Here is a 20994-nt window from a genome sequence, read left to right on the forward strand (position 1 = left end):
GACAGTTGTGCTGTGTGGTGCTCCAGAGCACCATCCTCTCCCTGATGCAACGTTAACATCTACGTGGGAGCGGTTATTAGGCAATTTGGGCCAAGGTGTCATCAGTAGCTCTAGTTGTCTGTAACATCTGAATTGGGAGAGACCATGCAAGCCTTGGACCAGTGCTTGGACTCAGTGATGGGACCATCCTATCAGGAGCTCCATTCTTCACGATTTCAGAATTGGGCTTTTTGTGTGGCAGCACTTCCCTTTTGGAACTCCCTCCCATTACAAATCAGACTGGGGCCTTCTCTGTTGTCTTTTCAGCATCTGCTAAAGGTGTCTCCCTATCAACAATCCTTTTAAATTTTTTATCCCAGTTTGTATTGGGCTTGGATTTGAATGGATGTTATGTATGTTCTGCTTTTTAAAAAATGTTTTATAGTTATCGCATTTTAACTTTTTATATATGTAACTTTTATATATATTGTAAATCACTTTGTGGTGCCTTATGGAAATATATTAATAAACAATTGTTCAATGGTAACCAAGATCTCCATGCTGGCAAGAAACAAGGGATGGACGGAAGAGAAGAAAGAGCCTACGGCCACAGCATTCATCAACAGCTTCATAAAGCATGGTTTATGAAGTTATGAAAAATCATTCAAACATGGTCGTTGTCTGCACTGTCATGATCTGTGGCATCATGATAATGCATTTTTATATAGGATGGGGCTTGCTGCTGAATTGCAAATCATAGCGACCATTGTCAGAAGCTGTGTAGTGGAATTGTTTTTTCAAAAAAACAAACACCTGCCATATGGTTCAGAATTACCAACTGATGAGTATAGGAGGAGTTCTGGAATGTAAGATGTTCCATCTGTGTAGTACCTCAAAGATATATTGGCCATAATGGAGCCTCTACATTGACACAACACAATCCTAAATGCTAAGTATAGTGTATTATATTAGAATATAATAATGTATCAGGATGGATTTGCCCCACTGCCCTTTCAGTGGGACCATTGTAGTTATAGTGACATTCAATATTCGGTGTGCTATGGAAGCTACTCATAGCTTTAGGACTGTAGTAACTCTAGCTTACTATTCTTTCAAAATGGTGGTTTATCATGCATATCCAAATACTGTGGCTTAGAAAGTTCTTCTACTTGGTATTTCAAAAAATTGGTTGAATATGTTTTCAGATGACAAAATACATAGGAGACTTTTTTATTTAGGGATAAATGGAAAAGGGAAGGAAGTAGGCATTTATGTGAAATTTGTAAATGGACTTTAATTTCCTTAATATTTGTGACTTCAAAGCTTTTGCTTTTTGATTTTTCTGTGTGGAAAACATCTAAGTCATCAAGATAATAAAATTGTTAAATTACCTAAGAGATCCATGTGAATTAGTTGCTTAAGGCTTATGAAACTCATTTTGCTTTTTGGAGCTTGGGCTAATTCTCTTGGGCTCCTTTGGGATGCTAAGACTATCATTGGATTAAAGCCAGTGACCGAGAGTATAAAATGATTAGGTTGCTATAAATTCCACTTATTACTTGCTGTTTGCTGCAGGCTGTACAGACAATTTGGCAGCATGCCTGCAATTATGCTGTTCATTTAAATTTTGAGTATAGCGGTAGGACTAAATGCGTTTCTATTTATGCTGTTTTGAATATAAAGTCCATTACTAGAATTATGTTCTAATGGAATTCTGTCTCTACAAAAATAGCATGCAGTTGACAACCTTGTATTTTGAACACATGGAAGATTTTCATATTATAAAGCTGCACTTCACTTGTAAAACCTGATATGAAATATCTAATAAACTTCAGAATTTTAAATTATGACAACAGATTGTTCCATTCATGTGAAAATTGCAAGGGTGCTATTATCTTGCTTAGTACTGGTCATGAATAAATAATGCAACATTAGTATAATTGTGGTCTTTAAATGGTGATAAAAGCATGCAAAATTTTAAAAAATAAACTTGTGATATTAAATGATAATATCAGAAAATAAGAATACTGTGCAAGTTATAATGTTCATTGCCAATTAAAGGGTTACCTATAAATAATTTTAAAGTAAAACTACTAGAGTGATAATTGTAAAATTATCCCACATACATGGGTTTGATTCAGATCATCATTGTTTGTGTTACCTTATTTATTTTGGGTTGGATCCAAACTTGGCCATGTTTAAAAGAGACCCACTGCAAATTGTATAGATTTTAATGGCTCTTCTCCAAGCATGACTTAAGTTTGGATCTAGTCCCACAATAAATATGAGAATATGCACTCTTAAGAATCCACAATGATCAAAGGATACTCACTGAGCATTCATGTTGATTATTGCCATTGCCATTGCAGCCTAAAATAGATGAGAATTGCTTTCCCCACCCCAATTCTTCAGAGTGGTGCTTGCCTTGCAGCATGAGGGTTGGCACTTTGAGAAGCCCTTCAAAAAAATCTTATTCTCAGTGGGTAACTTGTATAGCCTTTCTAATCCTGGCCCTGATATAGAATTAGATGGGCAGGAAAGGTAACTGCTTGATTGCTGCCTGGTCTACTTGATTGCTGCCTGGCAGAGTGCAGTCCATGGGTAGGAATAAAATTTTCAAAAGGGCCGTTATCTAAAGGCACATGAAGCAGTTCTTCTAACTGAAGCTATGCAAGTTTGATGCTTGTTTAATCCAGTGAGTATTGGGAAACCGTATGTAATTTTTAGGAAGAAGTGTAGGTAAAATTAATGGGTTTATTACAGAATAACGAAGTATGGTGAAGAGGGGTAATCTTAATGTGCTAAAACAACAGATAAAGTTGCAGAATATATATTCTTAGCAGTTATAATGGCAAAATTGAAAGGAAACATTTTGAGGCCCGAGTGTGTAAATGAAGCTTGCAAGCATACTTGAAACTGTTTTTTTAAAGACCAAAATCCAGCCAGCTATTCTCAAAGAAAATCAAAGCATTTGTTGAAGGTTGCTCAGGCAGCTCTCCATTTTTCCTTTCTTAAAAGGCTGCTGAGATAAGAAGCCCCTCTTCTTCTACTTGAAGGGAAATGTTTGACATGGAACCTAACTTGTGAGCTTCCTCAGCTATAAATAGATTTACCCCCTTCATTCATCCTAGTAGAAAGCTGCATTTGGTGATAGAAATAGCTGGCATTTTAAGAGAGAGGCAAAAGTGTTTATGGTAGGACTGCCAAGGAAGTAAAATAATTGCAATAAATGCCCAGTTGTTGAAAGAATTATGTATACTTGATTTATTGTCATTCAAATAGAATCCCAGAGTAGTCAAAAAAACAACCAAAACAGCACAAGGTATCTGATACTTATTTCTTCTTCTTCTTCAGTGTTGAATATATTAAATTCAGATATCTCGAGATTTATTATAAAAGTCCAAGGAGCCGACATAAATTTGCCCTGTGTTTGTTCCTTAGCATTCTATGGCAGGCTAATTCAGAAGTAGCAAGTTCAAGTCAATGAACCATTGGAACCACATTTTTGTCTTGCCCCTTGCATGCCAGCTTCAGCACTTGTATACTGCTTAGCTTACCATAGTTCCTATTACATCTGAACTGTGGCTTAAACTCAAGGTGTCCTGGTTACTAAACCTTGATTTATGCTAAAATATGCCAGTTTGGGTATAATAGGAAACACTGATTCAAATTAACCAGTATCCAAGGCACTGCATGGGGAAATGTGAGGAGAGTGCCTGGCCCAACCTTGTTCTCTGTTTAATAAAGAATGGTAGATTAAGCTGAGTTTGTCACTTCTAAACTGGCTCATGTATTGGTCAGTGTTTTCTCCCATTTAACAAATATTTTTATAGCAAGCAATATTAGAATATCACAATTAAACCCTATAAAAATCAGATAAGAGCAGATAAAATAAAAAAGTAAGTCAGTTATAAACATAATTAAAGTAAAAATAAATATTAAAACACAGAGCAGTAGAGAATTGTTTTGTTTAAAAGAGTACAGTGGAAATGGGAAATTATAGTGAACAACACGTTTTGCAGGAAAAGCTGAAACCAAAATGTTTAAAACAATGTACAGTGCTAATGTTTTATTAACATGAATGTTATAAAAATGTTTACCCTTTTCTTAAAGGAGATGCCCACAGTTCTGCTTATTCATCAGATGGACAAGCATGAAGGTGCATGGACCATTCTACCATTAATGCACGAGTAAGTGTGATACAGGGGTATCATTTGTGAGGCAGCAGTTCAGGCCAGTTCAAATGTTTTTTGTCTGGTAGAACCAAAACCATTTGCAGTGAAAATGTGGCAGAAAGGAGTAGCTCACCCACCACCAATATTTGTTTTGAGCTAAAGATTTCCATTTTTTTGTTCTCTCCTGTCTGCACACATTCCTTCTACTGCTCCTTCCCTTTTGGGATTGCTCTCCCCACACATCCATGTTACTGTGCGCATCATATCTGCAATACTCAACTGAAGGCCTTTTCTTTGGAAGAGGACTTTGATTTATAACCAATGGTGAGATAAAGGCAAGGCAATAAAGGTTCAAGAAGCTTTGTGGAAGAAGTGGGTATTGGAAGTGTGTGATGTTCTGCAGATATTTACTGTGAGTGGATGTGGAAAAACGTAGGGCTCTTGGAGCCAGTATAAAGGGGTTAGAAGAAGAGTATGGATTTGATATCCCGCTTTATCACTACCCGAAGGAGTCTTAAAGCGGCTAACATTCTCCTTTCCCTTCCTCCCCCACAACAAACACTCTGTGAGGTGAGTGGGGCTGAGAGACTTCAGAGAAGTGTGACTGGCCCAAGGTCACCCAGCAGCTGCATGTGGAGGAGCGGAGACACGAACCCGGTTCCCCAGATTATAAATCCATTGCTCTTAACCACTACACCACACTGGCTCTCCTAGTGGTCATCTGTGGCGCACCTAGGATATGCCTTTCCCCTTTATTTATAATGTTTCTTCCTGTTTTTTCCAGCTCATATCAGCTACCCAAAGCTCTTTACAATTGCACATTAAAAATAATCAGAATCGTAATTGGGAGGGCATCATATGAAACAGTCCAAAAATTGAAGGAAGAAACCAAGGGGCAAGAGACAGATTTGACGAGTGATTTAAAAACAGAAAACCAACATTCCTTTCCTCTGGTGTGTGAAAGGGGCAAGTGTGCAAGCTCGAGGTTTGCTGTTCATGTAATGCAGTAGTGAGGAATCTCTAGCTCATGGGCTTAACTTGGCCCAGCACAGGTCCCAATTTGACCTGCAAAACCATTCTCCCCCTCCCAAATAAGGATGTGGTTACAAAGGAAGAATTGAGTGAGCTCACAGTTGTTTCTTTGCATGATAGGCTGCCTGACAGCGAACCCCAGTGGGATTGGATGCAGTAAGTTGTTCATCCCTGGGATCTCTGCAGTGCAGCCACAGGGGCTCACTGTCAGGGCCAGTCAGGTGATTGGTGCTGACAGCAAGCATAGCCTTGTCCCTTTGAAGGCACAGCTACACCTGTAAAAGACTTCAAAGGCGCTTGCTGTAACAGCTGATCAGATGATTGCTGGTTATGGTGAGTTTTGACAGGTAAAGGAGGCTGCACACCTGTCTGGTTTCCTGTTATGTCTGAGCAGGGCACTGCTTTTTGTTGCCTAAGGTAGCCATCACTACATTGCTGATGAAAATCAATTCGCATGACTCTTTAAATGTTTCTTATTTTTGCATGTAAGATACAAGGCATATATTATTAGCATACTTACCTGGGAGTAAGTCTCATTGAACTACTTTGGAGTAGATGTGTCTAGGATCACACTGTTAAGTCTTTCCCAGTCTTCTCAATAATCTAATCTTCCTTTGTCAGTTTTTCTGTTACATACAGCAGAAATTCTTCATGGTTTTTCTTCTGTGAAGAAGATACAAGAATACATCTTGTAAAACTACTGAAAATACTTGAAGGATATGACAAGTCTCAGGTGAAGTTAAATTCATTGACTACTTGCATTTTGAGGTAAAAATGGGAAATTTAGATTACTAGCTTAGAAATAGAGATGTTGGTTAATTTGCTTTTATATAATGCTCTAAGAATAAAGAAAGCTTTAATGAATAAAGAAATTCCCACTCCTGATAGGAGCACTTAATGACTAAAAGTTATACAGCAGTGGGAACTGAAGGTAATTGATGAACGTAGGTCAAAGAGACTACATTGCATTACACATTTTGGTACTGACATCCTAAGAATCATATTCCTCTACTTATCACTATGCTCAAGATCAAACCTTAGAGATGTCCAAGAACAAAACTACCCATGTACTGTGTTTGAATAGCAGTGGTATTAACAACCAGTTTTTTTAAAAATAGAGGTATTCACAGTAAGTGGCCATCTAGAAAATTGCATACTAGTAGCCTAAATCAATTTGGGGGAAATTGGTAGAAAGCATTATAAAGACCAAAACTTTTAAGCAGTATTGAACAAGCCTTGCTGAAGAATCAGTCCAGCTTCTACAAAGGTAAGGTTGCCTAATCTAAATGTATAGAATGATTTAAATACATCATCAAGCCTCTAGACATGAATGAAGCTTGAAATCGGTGGCAAAAAATTTGCTCCCTCTACTACACTTTACCACTCTTCTTGCACTCACAAAATATTGTGGTATTGTTTCTAAATGGTTTCCAGTGTGTGGCTAAGATAAAGTAATTACCGCATTTGGTCATGGAAAGGTTCTTCTATTAATTGCAGCTAACAACTGTTAATTATATAAACAAGCAGCAGATTAGTGTACACTTACTCATGTTGCTTAGTTGACAAGTTGGTGAATAGAAATTTTAGTGTACGATTAAGATTCAGTATCTGTTCTAATGCCATGCATAGATGAAGACTTGTGATTTATTGGCTAATGACCTATCACTTTCTGGGCCAATGAATAAAACTTTTTACCACTGCTTGAGTGGCATGGGGAGGAAAGCTACCTACCTGAATCTGTTCCACCTGCAAATATAAAACAGCAAATGACATATATCAACAATGAGTGAAAGACCTCTAGTTATATGAGGAGTAGTTTGCCTATCAAAATATTGTCTGCTGGTATATATTTATCAATTCACGTGGAAGCTGCATAACACTGATAGACAAAAGTGTCAATGATGTATCATCAAAAAGGGCATGCAGCATTCCATATTGGGGATTTTTGAAGGAAATGAAAAGTTTGACCACACATCTTTGTAAAAAGTATGCACTAGATACTCAACAGTGTCTCTAAAAAAATGAATATCATTAGGGACAAATGTAAGGTTCTACATTGAGGCAGGAATAATCAGCTGCACAAATATAGGGGACAGCAGGCTTGCGAAAATGATTTAGGGGGTCTTGGTAGACCACAAACCTAACATGGGTCAACAGTGTGATGAAGCAGTAAAAAAGTTATTGCTGTTGTAGGCTGCATGTACAGTAGTGTCCAGGTCAAGGGAAGTAATAGTACCACTCTATTCTACCTTGGTCAGACCATACCTGGAGTACTGTATCCAGTTCTGGGCACCACAATTTAAGAAGGCTGTTGACAAGCTGGAACGTGTGCAGAGGAGGGCAATCAGGGTGATCAAGGGTCAGGAAACCAAGCCTTATGAGGAATGGTTAAGGGTATGTACAGCGTAGAAAAGAGGAGACCAAGAGGAGGTATGATAGCTATCTTCAAATATCTAAAAGTCTGTCACATGGAAGATGGAGCAAGCTTGTTTTTTCCTGACCTGAACCAACAGATATAAGCTACAAGAAAGGAGATTCCAATTAAACATCAGGAAGAACTTTCTGATGGTGAGAGCTGTTCGACAGTGGAACAGACTCAGAAGGTGGGGGGCTTTCCTTTGTTTCAGGTTTTTAAGCAGAGGTTGGATGACCATCTGTCATTGATACTTTTATTGAGATTTCTGCATTGCAGGTGTTTGGACTAGACCTTTGGGGTCCCTTCCAACTCTACAGTTCTATGATTCTATTATTTTCTCCCACAGGAATATTTTTTAGGAAAAGCGTTACATGATGATGAATCTACAATTATTCACCATTATGCATTTGCAGAAAACCCTACAATTTTTAAATTTCCAGATTTTGCTGCTGGCTGGGCACTTAGTATTCCACTTGTCAAGAAGTAAGAATTCAGTTTTGTGATCTTTCTAAATTTGTTTACTAAATGGTTGGTGTTTGTAAAATGCTCTGGAGAAGTAAAATATTTGTGTTAAACATTAAATGCCGCTGTGTTTACATGTATATAAATTGAGATTAGACTCTTTGATCACAAATGAGCTTTTATCCAATGTTAAGTAACTGTAAACACTCTGTTCCCTTTACTGCATGCACTATCTCACAAGGGTATTATAAAGCACATTAATAAGCAATTACTTCTTCATAAATGTACATGTTGGGAAATAGGTATTTGCATTTAACTTTGTTTTATTAGCACATGGGCAAAATTAGGGTTTCTTAGTAAAATACCTGGGCAAAAGTGGAGAATATTTAAATGCTACAGATGGGGAACATAAGAAAGCAAGAAATAATTGGCTGAACTGTGGATCTTCTTTGTACGTCTGGAAGCAAGTTGCCACAAGACTTATGCTCTTTTTGCTGCAACAGACTAAAAATCTACTCCTTTTGAAACTAGAAGCAAAAATATTTCTTATGGAACTATTTTTAAAATCTCAAAGACTAATCTTCATGTTTAGTTGTGGAGAAATTGACAATGTGAAAATACTGAATAATGAGCCTTTCTATTACCTAAGCATATGCTTCCATTTAAAAAATAGAACATAGGAGTATGTCCTTGGCTGGAGTGGCTGATCCACAGGCCATATCCAACCCCCAGCAGTTTTTTATGCCCCCCGACACCTGCCAATTTTAAATATTTTTTAAAACTTACTATTTCTTTATTCCTTCTACTGACCATCATTCTTGGTTGTGCCAACAAAGTCCACAGGTCTAGGTGAAAATTTAAAGCCACCTCTGTCTTAGGTATTCAGAATTTATTTTTTCGGTTCACGTGGCAATTGCCTCTAGACATGTAAGCATGTGGCAGAACCTCTTCCCAGTGCAGAAATATTCTTGAAAGAGCACTGCAGCTGCCTCTGCTAGCTCTCTATATCTGGGAGCTGGGATAGGGTGGTACGTATAAAGGTAGTAAAAGGAGGAAGGAAATACATGAAGCAAGGAAAGTGAAAAGTGGAGAAGAGTGGATTGGCATTGAAGTGTACAGTACATGTACATTGTGCATTGTCTTTTAGGATATTATGTATTCATGCTTCTAGGTAATGGCATGATCGCTGAAAGCATCTAGTTTGTATGTATCCGATTTGTATATGATGTGTGTGTGTGTTTGTGTGTGTGTGTGTGTGTGTGTATGATGTATAAAAACAACTCATTTTATTTTTATTATTTATTTTACTGCACAGGCTTGCAAAGAGGCTGAAGAATGAACCTTTGAAGTCAGATTTTACAATAGATTTAAAATACGAGGTAAGACCATTCTGTTACTCTGAAAATTTTGCTTTTGCTGTTACCTCTCTTGGGTCCATATGATAGGAGGAGGGAAATGATGCAAGTGTTTATTTCCTTCCTTTGTTCATTATATGGAATAGTGAAGACCAATATGATACACTAGTAATGAACTTATTCTCTGAGTGCCAATCCTTATGTATCCAAAACACCACTACTCATACATGGCAGGCTCAGGGAGAATCCAAAATATTTTGGGGTGATGGGGATTTAAAGAGGTAAAAAATAGCAGCATCCCCAGAACAGCTCACCGACAGCTGAGCATGTTTTAGCACCCACATAATGCATATTGACTGTTGGGAGAAGAAAAATGGGGTGGGGGTGGTAATGGATGGAACGGAGTATACTGAAAATGGGCATGGTTCCCTAGCTGGAACTCTGAATATGAGCACTCTATGTTGCAACATTTTCTTTCAGGCTCCACATAGTATTATTTTAGCCTATGCAGATAATAGGGGACAGGATTCAAAAAGCTACTCATGCAAGGAGCTTGTGCAAACACAGTGACTTTTTACTTCTTTGTTTTTAAACAGCTATTTCCTCCATATCACACACCATTTTTGAAACTCCATGCAGTTTCCAAGGGAGTTTACCATGCTGCTTATGCCTGGCTGGCAAAAACAACTCCAAAGCAACCATGGACACATGGAACTAGACTAGTTGTATGGTTCTTTGTATCCTAGCTTGTATTCTGCTCTCCTTGAAATCTCTGTGACATACATGGTAAGATACATGTGCACAAACATGTACAGAAGCATTATAAACCTTGGGAATATCCCAGTCCGCAACAAAAGTAGAATACTAATTGACATGAATCCAGCTGTGTTAGTTGTCACCCAACGAAGTTGATGCAGTCTGCCATCTGTATTCCAGCTGAAATCCATTTTGCTAATGTCCAGAAGAGAATCTAATCATGTCATGTATGCCAAACTTTCCCACTAACTCATGCAATATTGCAGAAACCGTCTTCCACAGTTGTCTGAAAAATAATTGCTGGTAGCAGGGGAAAGGTTCATAAATACTGTATATTCCACATGTTCTCTCCTCTGCAAGATGCCAGTCAGTAGCCCATTTTGGTGCAATGCCTTATTCATGAGCTTTTCAAAGGTGACCCCATATCATCATATCAACAATACAGTGTGGTATCATACAGTACAACCCTTTTAAAAATAGCACATTACATCTTTCATTTATTAGCAAAAGGTATAATGAGTTGCAATAGTACTCTTCGTAGGCTAGCAAACTAATTCAGACCTTTTCAGGAGCTCTGGTGCATGCATGGACAGGACAAAAAGACTTCTACATTCACCTGAGTGCTGGGGATGCACCTGGGAAATGGTTTCAATTCTTCAGGTTATATTTTTAACCCATCCAGGACTTGCCTTCACTACACTGATTCAAATCCAGTCGTGCACCAAAACAGAAAGGACAGGAAAGACTCGTTCAATAACATGGGTATCACAGTTGTTAAAGCAGAAGTTCTTATTTGATAGCTGTTCACTGCAAGATGTCCTGATTAAAAAGAAAGAAAAGAAAAGATTAAATATGGGACATTTTTATCTCTCGCCCTCAAAACACAGGACACGAATTCTGCCTAACCACAGTTAGCACAGATGTGCTGGATGTTAAGAAGTGAAAATTTCATCTCTAGTAGCCTCAGATTGCAGGAGGGGCTTATCTGTCCTATTAGCCAGGAATATATGTCTGAAAATGGAGCAACACATATATGTGTAGGTCTTCCTTCTTCACTTGATTTAATAATGTTCAGATTGGGGACAAGGGCATTTCTAGTGGCAGCTGGGAATCTACGCTTGTAGAATTGCAAGCTACATTTAATAGTAATGTGATATATATTTAAAGGTTAGCATTCTTTTTCCTTTTCCTGTGACAATTTATAGTAACACTAGGCATTATTGAAAGTGAAGGGAGTTGTGATCTGCTCCTGTGCACTCAAAAGCATCTGATGCCTTGGGTCATTATTTCATTCCTGTTCCTTTCAACCACATTCAGTATGCTGCTGTGCCTTTCCAGATGGAATATAATTCATTTTTACTATATTCTTTTACAGCTCTTCTTTTGGGTGTATTAATTCTTCCTTTTAAGGATACATGCTGAGCCTATTGTGGATTTTTTTTTACAATTAATCTTTCCAGGGTTCCTTCCCCCCCTATCCAGTATGAATCATAAGATGTCCTATTCCCATTGCTTTCTAACTTTTAACAAGCCATGAGCGTCATGAGTTCTTTGCTCGTTACTGTTAAAGACTGGAAATTATCTAGGTCTTAGGACGTCTGTGGGACAAAAGCACTTGATATAAAAATTACAAAGCAGTCAGCTCAGTCCTTAAAATTTTCCACCGGTGCAAAAGAAGATTGCACACCTATTTATCTTATGAAGTTCTCTGTGTTACATTGCCACATTGTGAAGTAGTATCACGAAAGCACACTAATGCAGTAGTCAAAATACACATAGTTTTAAAATGTGTCTCTTACAAATGTCTTTTTCTATTTGATTGATTTCCCACAAATTCACGGACTTATTATTGTTCAAATGTTAGAAGTAGCTGCAGGGAAGAATGCGTGTCTGCACAGCTGTGAACATTTGCCAACCTTCCCAGACATCTGTTCTTGTCAGTCTTAACTAAACTTATTTTCAGTTTGTGTTTTCCTCTTCTCAAGCTGGGAATAAACAATAGTCACTGAACATATGTGATGTCTCATGAGATGGCAGATACATTGGTTAGATGTAGGGATCTGTGAAAAGATTAGTGATGCAGGTGAATTTGCAGTTGGTGGAGTTTGAATTAGAAACTCCCCAATTTGAAAAGCCTCGCTTTGCTTTGCTTTGAGCTGAGCTGGACACCTGTAAATGAGGGTCCAGTTCAAAATTGAATTTGCTCCTGCCCCAGCACTAGCCATTAGGGTTGGGTGCTATATCGTCCCAACCAGGTTTGAAGTCCATATTGTGATATGTTAATTTCTGACCTGGCAATATATCATGAATCACTGTGTATGTGTTATGCAAAAATCACAATGTGGGAAAAGCCATGAAGCAAGATATTGCCCATCCCTACTAACCATCCCTCCATTTCTAACCAAAATTTGTACTTTCTCTGAGAAGAGAACTGTTAGGGTCCTCTCTGGAACAGAGTTTGAGAGTTGTCAGGGGAGAATGGAGACAGGCAAAGCCTCATTGCACAAATAGAACTTTACTAACAGAGTGTTGGATACATCACTCTGTCTCTAGCAAGCCCTCTCCAAGTGCCTGTTAGCCCTTATTAGACGCATAGGAAGGCTCCTAGCACAGTACAGTCTGCACTGAATAGCAGCACCTCTCCAGTGTTATTTATCAAAATTTATTTGAAAATAAATAAATATATCTCATAAAATATAACAAGGCAGCTTACAACATATAAAATGCAATAAAATCAGCCTATAGATATCTATAAAACATAATTAAAAACATGCTGGAAATCTTTCCTAGTTCTTCCTGGAGATGTCAGGTATTAAACCTGAGGCCATCTGCATGCAAAGCATGTGCTCTAACACTGAGCTATAGCCCTTATTCTTCTTAAAGAGACCTTTTTTTGCTTGGGATAGGAATGGAGGCACAATGAATAAATCTAGGGTGATTGAAAGGAGAGGTTCCTGGCGCTTGACATGATATATCTGTGGTTTTATTGGGAGGAGAGCTAGTAGTTTATCAGTAGTATACTACTGTACACCTGCACACATATAATTATTCACATAAGCTCTGGTTTAAAACTTCAAAACTCTTTTACACCACGAGATAATATATCTTTGTGTAGTTCTCCCATCTTTTTTCTAACTTATTATACTGAAATCCATTTGCATTGAATTTTAATAGAATGAATATATTTCAGCATTAATTATACTTTTTTGTGTATTTTGAAAGATTGCGCTTTATATCTGGGAGAAAGGCAGTGGACCACATCTCACCCCAGTGCCTGAGTTCTGTACAGAAGACTTTGACTCTCCTAATGCTGCTCACTGTGCCACTACATTTGCTAATTTCCTCCCACTTTGTGTAAGTATTTTCAGACTGTCTTTTTCCTGTAAAAAGACGTAAAGAGAGCCTATTCTAATCCACCTTTAACTGTTCTTATTAATTCTTTAAAATTTCTCAAGGTTGAGGACTTTGCAAGATACTTTAGATGCAAGTAGTACAAACAGAAGTTTGTTCTTCTATTCCTCTTTGTCTTTCTGGTTATGTTTCCATTACTCAGACTTGGCCTGTTGTGGTTCACATTTTGTTAAATTGGTATGATCTTGGCTTGGGCTGGAAGTTTGCAAAAATAACTCTATTTTTCCCCATTCCTGGCAGTGTTGTGATCTTGTTTATGTAACGAACATTGCTATTTACAGCACAGCTACTGTTATTGATCTATTTGCATATCCCTATGGGTAGTATAATTTGCCTGTCTAGCCGTTTAAATTAATTATTTTATTTTGAATCCTATACTGCCTTTCTGCCAAAGCATCCAAAGCAGCTAGAATTTTAAAATACTAAAACAAATGCATCATGTAAACGAAGAGTAACAAAGTCCTCTCAGGCCAACTGGGAGCTGTTGGTGCAAGAGTTTACTTCCCTCGGCTCCCACTCTTCTACCTTTCCCGAGAGCACACAGATCTCTCTTAAGGACCGCTACAGAAGGTAGGGAAAGAGCTGCCCCAACAATATAATATGGTATTGAGGTTGGGTGGCCATCTGTCATGGATGCTTTAGATGAAATAGCAGAGGGTTGGACTAGATGGCCCTTTGGATTCCTTCTGAGTCTATGAATATATATGTTTTTGAAAGAAGAAGCCCAAAGAAAGTAGGGTGATGTTGAGCGGGGCAGAGAGTTAGATGAATTTTAATATAACAACAAAACATTAAAAATTACATATTTTATAAAATAGTTTATTACAATATTAGTTGCTTGGATGGGGATGGGGTCAGAATTCCATATACAAACTCCAGAAGTCATGAAGCCTCTTTCTAAAAAACTACACTAGCACTATATGTCTACTCTGCTCCTTATTTCTTTGTGGCGGAGAGAAAAAAATTAAAAACCGTATAATTTTATATTTGAGTGGGGCACATACGGGTACATGAACAACAAATGTGGCTGGCTGCCCTGGTACATCTAGTGTGAGTGGAGAGGGGAAATGAAAAAGTGTGTGCATACTGTATGTGGAGTCACAGGCAGAGTGAGATTTTTCAAAACGGGAAACATCTTAGGTCAGAAGATATAAGAAGCTAAAAGGGTGGGTACTTTGGACTGTTGAGAAGAGCTGGAGAAGATGGCTGGAAGCAGCAAACAGAAGGAGAAAGGGAAAGAAAGCTGGCTTCTGTAAAGGATTAGCTATTTTGGCCCATGATTTTCTGTTGTTCTGCTGTTATTTAATACTGAACTGTTCACTGTTTGTTGTAAGGATTGCAAGAATGCAGTGTATGAGAAACTCTTTGAACAGTGGAAAGGGCTAAGTATTTATTATTTATTCACTGGCTGGCTTAAATTTCTTTCCCCTTCACTATTTATTGATTTATTTCCCACAAGCCTTTCAACCTCTGTGCCCTCAATTTCATTGTTCTCTAAGCAAGTCCATAGTCCTTTAGAAAATAGTTTGGTATGTGTGTGTTATTAACTCATAATGAAAGTCCATCCATTTTATTAAGCTCTAAAGAGAAAATGAAGACCAGTTCCATTTTTTTTATTGTCTTGATTTAAGGAAGGCAAATGCCAATTATTATTTCCTGTTCATTCTTTACCTACTGTGAGGCTGTTTTATTAAAGACTGTAAATGTGTGATGTCCTATGTTCATAGGACTGTGTGAAATTGAGCTAACAAGTGGACCATTAACAAAAATTTTGCAGGATGGCATTCTGCAGCATTTGTCAGTCAGCTATGCTTTCCTCCACAATGCTGCATTTTCCATTCCTCCCCCTTTGTCTTATTTTTTATTTCCCCCCAGCATTCTCTAGCCACTGAACACACTGTCCTCAGTGAGCTGCTTTGGAAGGCCTCCCCCTCATTTAGGTTCCTTGCCTCCAATTATTTTTGAACTTCTGCAAACCATAGGGTTTCCCTGGGCTTACCGATACTGTTCCCTTATGCATGCATAGTGCCATTGGCCATGTGAGCCCCAGCAGTCACCTCTCAAGATAAGAAATAGAGGAAATGATTATGACAATTTCCAGAGCGGTAGCCGTCTTAGTCTGACACAGCAAAACCAATGAAATGTCTTCTGGCACTTTCTATCTGTTAGGTTCCACACAAACTCCTTGTTTTGGGATTAATAGTGTGTGTGTGTGTGTGTGTGTGTGTGTGTGTGTGTCGCTGAGGTCAAAGTGATGTTAGGCCACATCCTTAGTAAGAACCTGACAACCAGCTTCTATCAATTGCTGCTGTGGACCCAGACCCCATAGAAGTACCACTAGAATTGTGCTGCTAGTTTCCTATGACCAATAAAAAGCCCTCTTGCCATGTGCCAAACATCTGCTGGAACTGGAGACACTAAGGGTCTAAGGGCTAAGCCCCCACTGGGTTTCTTGAAATCCCTTGGGCTTGCCTTAAAGTAGCTGTTTTGACTCCACCAGTCATATGAATGATGGGATGATCCAGCCAAAGAAAAGTACGTCAAAATCACACCGATTTCCATGGGAAAGTTAATCACATGCTTATAATCCCTCCTATTGAAATAGTGGGACTTTTCAATACCACCATGCATACCTTTGGGCTGTATTATGTCTTCAACCTTCACACCCCTACACTTAAATATTTCCTTTTGTTCATTTGCTTTCCTTATGTGTTGCAACCGACTTCAGTCAGAATTTCAATTAGAATTTTAGTGGATAATGCTGCTAGGGAACTTCGATAATTCTGAATTTTGAAAGTATATCTTTTTATGTTGCCTTAAACTGCTTTTTAATGTAGATTTTAGAGCTATATCTTGAGGGTCTCTTTACAACAGCTTGTTCAGTCAATATAAACCTGAATGTTGAAAAATGTAGTTGAGTTGACATTTTATTTTTAGGGAGATCCTGTGAAGAAAACAGATATCTTTGTTGCTGTAAAAACATGCAGGAAATTCCACGGAGACAGAAGTAAGTTCCATATTTAAGGATATCTTTATATAATTTCTGCAACTAATTTAAGCTAAATAAAATTTTGAATGCAGCATGGCCCCTTTTTGGTTTTGAATATTCATTTGTTGAAATTTTAATGTTGGAAATAACTTGTGGAGAGATTATGTGAAGTAGAGGGAAGTAAGTAAGAATATCATTTCCACTGAAAGTAATTAGTCAGTGAAGTTTTCAAAACTATGTTATAAATCACATATGCTAGAATTATTGGTCTGGCTTCTAAAATGTGTTCCCATTGCTTTTCATGACCTATTTAGAATGTTTTATCTGAGCAACAATGAGGAAATGTTCACTTTTTAAGAATTTAGCATGTTTCTGAAGACATTTGGTCTTTGAATCTACCTTCAGATTGCTACCAGGAACTAACTGAATATAATGGGGAAAGCCTTTTTATTCCCTAGGCTTGTTTTGAGGCTATTGGTACGAAAGTTGCAAAGCCTTCTTCAAACTTAAAAATACTAAACGTATGCGTTAGAAGTATCGGTTGGTTGCTTGAGAGCAATCAGGCAATATGCTTCAATAGTCTGTTTTAAAGGTTTCTTATTGATGATAAAAACCATTAGAATGCAGAGCGCCTCTATTCCATGTCTTGCTCATTCACTGGCAGAATCTGAGAGTGGGCGGTCCTTAAACCTTCCCCAGCAGAGTAGTTTTTTGACGCCCAGTCTGCACCTCCCCTCTCAGCGCGGAAGCCTACTGCACAAGGAAGGCGTGGGTAACGGAGGACCCCTCTCCTCCTCGCTTTGCTCAGGCAAGGTGTCCTGGCACCGCCTCGCCTCCTCGGAGCCCTGTATCTCCTCTCCACTAGAGGCGTGGCTGCCTTCCTCCGCTGAGGAAGTGCTGCTTCCCACGATCTTTGGGGGCTCTCTGTAATCCATATGGCTTTCCCCCTCTCGCCCCTGCGCCAATGGCAGTTCCCTGACAGTACGGTAATTTTAAAAGCAGCTACTAAGACTGGACAGAAGTTTTACATTTTATGTCTTCCATAAAAAACCCCAAAGAATATTTACATCTGTGGTTCCATTCAGGTTCCTTGTAAATGTAAGACAGAGCAAAACCAAGTTGGTGACTATATCCCCAGAGTATTTCAAAGGCATATATATGTATCTGCAAACACACCAGGGAGGCTTATTCTAAGCTGCAGCCTTTCCTAAGAAGTCGGTTTCTTTTTCCCTGGCCCACAAAAAGTACTCTGTGCCTCTTGGGTATGATTTGACAGTAAATCCTGGGATAAAATTTGTCTTGCTATATTTATTCATTGCCTTCCAAACTGAAAGGGGGGATTCATATTTGGGTTAGCGTTTGAGGCTTAGTTCTAAACATTGTATTCAATTCAATTCAATGATCTTGAATGTGATAATTGGTCACATAGATACTGAAAGATATTGGATGTCATAAAGCCAGGCCACCTGCCCTGGTCTCTCCTAGTCAGAAAATGAGAACCTTGATTAATATATACTCTAGTTGTCAGAATATTCTTTTTCCCTTTACCCATTAGTCAGTGGGATATTCCATAAAGTATATTTTGTTGCAGTGGGGAGTAGAGAATTTGTGACAAAAGCTGGAAGATATATTGGTTAAAACTGGGCGAAGCGTCACATGGAGTGAATGCATGGACTAAAAAGCCTTTAAATGTGTTGTCTGGTGGATGGTCTTGGTGTTTCTTTGAAATTCAATATTCCTTATTTGTGAATAGAGAGAGTCACAACCTTCAGCTATTCAACATTCAATAAGATGGTGGGAAGGCATTATCTTTTCATCCATTAGCTATTTTTATATCTTCTTAGCCACCTGTAGGGGATAGAGTTGCCTGAAAAGCAGGGGGGAAGTACATTTCAGACATTCTGCATCAATCTGTATGTGAAAGTGATGGTGGTTTACATCTACAAAATAGAGATGTTTCATTTTTGAGATGCATTGAACATGTGACACTGAAAGAAAACCATAGGGGACCAGCATACCTAAAAAACAAACCTTGGAAAATTCACCATATATTTTTCCCCCTAATATACATTTGTACTTTATTGTCATCCTTCAAAAAAAAGGTAATAACAGGATTTCCCTAACAATTTCAGGGGAAAACATTTACTACTGACATTGTATTGCTAGCTGAATGATTTTTTCTTTCACAATTACTGATGTAAGTTAATGTTGTTGGCCTCTGTCTGCCTCAAGAGGCAATGGACTGTGCCTGTGGGGTTGAAGTCAAACTGCTGGAGGATCACAGAGCCTGCTGTGGCTGCAGAGACTGGTAACTCATAACTGCTGCCTCCTGTATTGTTGCTGTGTTAGCTGCACTGAAGTGCATATGGAGGTCCTGGGCTGACCAGACAACCAATCCCCCCCCTCCCCGCCCCCAGTCTCACCAATGTAATCCAAAGGAAAACAGAGCAATACATTTGGTACCTGCTTGGCTGCAGGAGTTTTCGGGAGGAGGTGTAAAGTCTCCATCCAACTATTCTAGAAAGTCCAGATTTGTGTAGGGTGTATTCCTAGGCCTTTTCTTCTATATGTTTGGATTCTTGCTCCGTGTTTGCAGTCATGGAATTGTTGTCTATCACGTGACGGTGTATGCTTTCATTCCACATAGTGGGAAGTGACGGAGACAGGATGTTTGTGTTACTGTGTTCCGTGAAGTGGGACTATTGGCCTTTGTTCTTTTTCTCTTTGCTGTCTGATGAGAAAGAGGAAGGAGCTAAGTCAGAATGCTCCAAGTGTATTATATTTAAATAAACGTAGATTAGCCAAAATGCTGTGCTGTGCTACTGAATTCTGTTACGCAAACTGCGAATACTCTGCTGATCCCTAAGTGTGTGATGCTTCTTGGCATCGGTCGCTGTGATGTTTGGACTGAAGAAAGCTTTAGAAGCTCGCAAACGATCGACCAGGAGGGAGAGAACATGCCAGTCGGGCATGTGTCTCTACCAGGGTCCTACACAAGAGTAGGACTATCCTAACAGTATTCATATACAGAAGTGTGTTATAGAACCAAGCTGTATAAACATTAAAGATTTCACTTTAGCAAGTGTTGGGATCGAAGAACAGCTTTGGACCAGATGGCATTTCTTATTGATGGCAGCTGCACAAATTTTTCCTTCATCACATTTGTCATGTATTTCATGCATCCTTTGGATGTCAAACAGTGACTAGTTTGGTAAGGTGTAAGGCAAACTAATCCAGCTGTGTCTCATTTTAAGGGAAATCAGCCTTTGGTGTTTTTCTCTTCCTTCAGTGATATTCTTACTTACATCCCTCTTCTTCATATAATCTCTCCACAAGTTATTCCAACATTAAAATTTCAAAAACGAATATTCAAAACCAAAAAAGGGCTATAGAGATGACAATAGATCTTCAGAAATCAAAATTTGAAGTTCTGTTGGCTCGCAGAAGTGGTTCTGTGCGCTCACTGATTTAGCTGAATGCAGCCCTTGGTAGTTTGGCCTGAATCTGTAGCCTGAATTTCACTGGTAGCTGGTACTCTTTCCTGAGCGATGAATTGTATGCACTCCAACATATTTACCTTAGAATCCGGGACATGCCCCTGCTTCTGGATGAGTCACTTGACGCATGTGAGATGAAGGACCCTCAAAATGTGTGTTTTAGGCAAAACGTGTGGGGTCTCAACCTCATGCAATATCACAGCCCCTTGTGTTTTGGGGCTCTGTGATCATGCATTTTTGGGAGCCGTGCTTAGAACATGGTGCCCCCAACCGTAAAGAAAAAGAATGCCACAATGGCCTAGTTCACACATCATAGTAAACAATAGTGAATGATTTGCTGTAAATGTGCCAAGCTAGGAGGTTCTGCTCTTCCCTGTTTGTGCTGGGGAGAAACCAGCCACAATCTGTAGCTTACTCTGTTTTGTCCAAGCCAGGAACTGTGATTTGCTTCACTCCTAACAAATCACAATCTATAGCCAAGGGTTGTTCTTGACTTACAGATCACAGTTTGCAGAGGTGCCAGCTTCTCAAATGCCTTCTGAACATTGAAGGGGTATGGCCTCCTCAAAGAAACACATTGCCCCCCCCTCAAAGGGCTTCATTCCCTAGGACAGGGCTCAGCAACCCGCGGCTCCGGAGCCGCATGTGGCTCTTTTACACCTTTGCCATGGCTCCGGGGCGGGTACTAGCGAGGGGAGGAGGCGCACTCTGTGCCCCGACACTCCCCGCTGTGGTGGGCGTTGTACTGGCTGTGACGTCGCATGGGGGCGGTGCGTGCGTTAGTCACGCACCGTCCCAACGTCACCTTCCCGCCCGCTGTCAGATCGTGGCTCCGGAAATATATTTGTTTTAAATGTTGCAATGGTTTTGCAGCTCCCAGTTTTTTTTTCCTTCGGAAATGGGTCCAAGTGGCTCTTTTTGT

The 20994-nt window shown here is 39.1% G+C and overlaps 1 protein-coding gene across 7 annotated transcripts in view; it reads left to right on the forward strand.

Annotated features, from left to right (window-relative positions):
• Positions 1-20994, forward strand: part of B3GLCT (beta 3-glucosyltransferase) — a 70340-nt gene that overhangs the window by 28327 nt on the left and 21019 nt on the right. For all 7 annotated transcript variants that reach the window (XM_082220292.1, XM_082220296.1, XM_082220295.1 and 4 more), the window contains 6 exons: positions 4093-4169; positions 5808-5919; positions 7949-8085; positions 9380-9443; positions 13398-13529; positions 16524-16593. In XM_082220292.1, the coding sequence (XP_082076418.1) occupies positions 4093-4169; positions 5808-5919; positions 7949-8085; positions 9380-9443; positions 13398-13529; positions 16524-16593 (592 nt within the window). The remainder of the gene's footprint in view (positions 1-4092; positions 4170-5807; positions 5920-7948; positions 8086-9379; positions 9444-13397; positions 13530-16523; positions 16594-20994) is intronic.

Source organism: Podarcis vaucheri (genome assembly GCF_965113315.1).
Source record: "Podarcis vaucheri genome assembly, chromosome: 4".
NCBI classification, from domain to species: domain Eukaryota; kingdom Metazoa; phylum Chordata; class Lepidosauria; order Squamata; family Lacertidae; genus Podarcis; species Podarcis vaucheri.